Source organism: Acomys russatus, chromosome 19 (assembly GCF_903995435.1).
Source record: "Acomys russatus chromosome 19, mAcoRus1.1, whole genome shotgun sequence".
Classification (NCBI taxonomy): domain Eukaryota; kingdom Metazoa; phylum Chordata; class Mammalia; order Rodentia; family Muridae; genus Acomys; species Acomys russatus.
Genome location: NC_067155.1, coordinates 10,452,945 through 10,455,361, shown reverse-complemented (window position 1 = coordinate 10,455,361; position 2,417 = coordinate 10,452,945). Strand labels below are relative to the sequence as shown.

At 39.5% G+C, this 2,417-nt stretch overlaps 1 protein-coding gene across 1 annotated transcript; it reads right to left on the bottom strand.

Moving 5' to 3' along the window:
• Nucleotides 1–452: 452 nt before the first annotated feature.
• Nucleotides 453–1,385, bottom strand: LOC127203567 (vomeronasal type-1 receptor 4-like). Its single transcript, XM_051162393.1, has one exon. It carries the CDS (start codon nt 1,383–1,385, stop codon nt 453–455), a length of 933 nt encoding a protein of 310 aa, XP_051018350.1.
• Between the last annotated feature and the right edge of the window lie 1,032 nt (nt 1,386–2,417).

Below are 2,417 nucleotides of genomic sequence, written 5' to 3'. Positions count from 1 at the left end.
ATTGGATAACTGCCAGTTATACCACCAAAGAGCCACACCCACAGCAGTGTCTGAGGTGGTTGATAGTGAATTTATCTGTTTATCTGTTCAATGGTCAGAAGGCATTCGTTAGAACAGAACACTTCATAAAAACATAAAACTGCAAACAGTATTTATATTTTTGATTAGCAGTATTTTAATAGAGAAAAACAAAGAAATAACACACGGTTCAAAGTACTTAAAATACATCCATTTTTGCCCAAAGTGTCGTAATTTGAGTGGGTAGTAAGTGTTACAATTATCAAAATTATGGACATGAAATTGAATTTTGGTAGTATTCAGATTGTCTGAATTATAACTAAAGACATAATAGGTATTCAAAGTCTACATTCAAATTCTTTATTTCATGGAAACCATTAAGAGAGTGTTTTAATGATAGAAGTGTGGGTTTCAGTTTAGCCATGCAATGTACTTTAAAAACAGGTCATTCTCAATATAGAAAAGGAAGAATTGAATTTCAAAATAATTTTATTATTCTTCATTAGTAAGAAAGGGCAGATGGTTGGGTAACACGTTGCTAAAATTGCATTAATTCCCTCCAATCTTGCAAGTTTTGTTTGTGTGTAAAAACTATAAAGGGTGACGGAGTTGTTCACCCAATAAATGAACACAAAGCAGCTCACCAGATACAGGATGCTGCGAGTGGCTTTGTGTTCAGGAGATGGCAGGGAGGACAGGCTTGGGCTGTGGAGATGCTGGGCTCTCTTGCGATGTCTGTAGAGAAAAGTCAGCATGGAGAGGCTGGTCCACATCATGATGGCCACAAAGAGGAGATCGTGAATGACTATGACACTCAAAAATGACCCTGAATTATGGTTCCCAAACTGTCTGTTTTGACAATAAGGATGCAAATATCCATTGCCAGTGTGTGTACAGTTGGTTTTGGCTATTACCATTTTAATCATATATGCATAGATGCTCAGGTTAATGAGCCAGGAGCAAAATAAGGAAAGAAAAGTCCATGTAGAGAGTTTAGGCTTAAGCCATTTTGCGCACTTAGAATTTATGGGAGTGATGGTGATGACTTGAAATGTACTTACAATAGAGGTGGTGCAGATGGACAGACCCCGGGAGACTCTGAATACAAACAAAACTGCCTTACAACCAACATCGTCCAGAAAATTGGGTACTCCTAAGCATGACATGATATTTGGTATTAACATAAATATGAGCGTCAGCGTATTAACTATTGTCAGGTGCATGAAAACCAAATCTATCAACTTCTTAAAATGAGGCCTAAGGAAGAAACTGTATATATACGAAACAAACAGTGATGAGTTCCCTATGAGACCAACACATAACTGGGATATGAGCAGGATCCCCAAGGTGGTGTCACTTGAAAGCATGGTTAAGCATGTCAGGTGTGTTTGTTCTAGAGTGACAAATAAATAGAGTGTATTATAAAACTATTCTTAAAACTGTGTTGATGGGGAAAATACAGTGATCAGGAGCAGAAAGAGGTGATGAAATCTCTCTGTCTCTGTCTCTGTCTCTGTCTCTCTCTCCTCGTTTCTTCCTTCTCATCTTCCTTTCTTTTCTTTTTGGTTTTCTGAGACAGGGTTTCTCTGTGTAGCCCTGGATGGAACTCACTCTGTAGATCAGGCTGTCCTGGAACTCACAGAGATCCACCTACCTCTGCCTCCCATTGGCTGCGAGTGAAATGTGTGGTACCACGGCCTGGAGAAATGTCCAAGTCCTCTCAGTGTTAGGTCCAGAGCTGACACTTTAGCAGCTGCATTCCTGGGTTTCTTGACCATCTTAGAGGATAGAATAAAGTGTTGGCAGGCAGGCTGAACTCACCCAAACACCCTGAATTCTGTAACGTTAGGCCGAAGCATAGGTTGACCTATGGGAGAGCAAAATTTGCACGTTATGAAGACGTAAAAGATGATTAATTGATGTATACAGGTGTTCTGTCTGCATGTCTGTGTACTATATACATGCCTCAGGAATGAATTCCTGGTACTCTGGAAGAGCAGCCAATTTTTTTTTTAACCATTGAACTATTTCTCTGGTCCTAAGGAACTTTTGTTGATCAGCCAATATTTTTCTTTAACCTAAGCATTAACGTTTTCATGTTTATGTCAACATTTGTTTCTGTCACATAAAGTGCAACCTGTGTACTTGAACTTTAGCGTTCTAGCTGTCATATGTGTTTGTGAGCTTAGTCATGACTAAATGCTTAGACTTTCTTTGCCTCCCATTGCACTCTGCAGATTAACCAGCAATGTTCTGAGGCGTTTCATTTCGTTTATGTATTCATTTATTTTGCCGACATATGGAGCTGAGCCGCATGTTGGTGCAGAGCACAAAGGCAAGGGTGAGACTACATATCTCACAGTGTGGGGCACATCTTCAAAAAACTTGTTGTCTGTGAC

Excerpts from the sequence above, each read along its gene's own strand:
- LOC127203567 (XM_051162393.1), bottom strand. The coding sequence starts at position 1,385 with ATGCTTTCAAGTGACACCACCTTGGGGATCCTGCTCATATCCCAGTTA.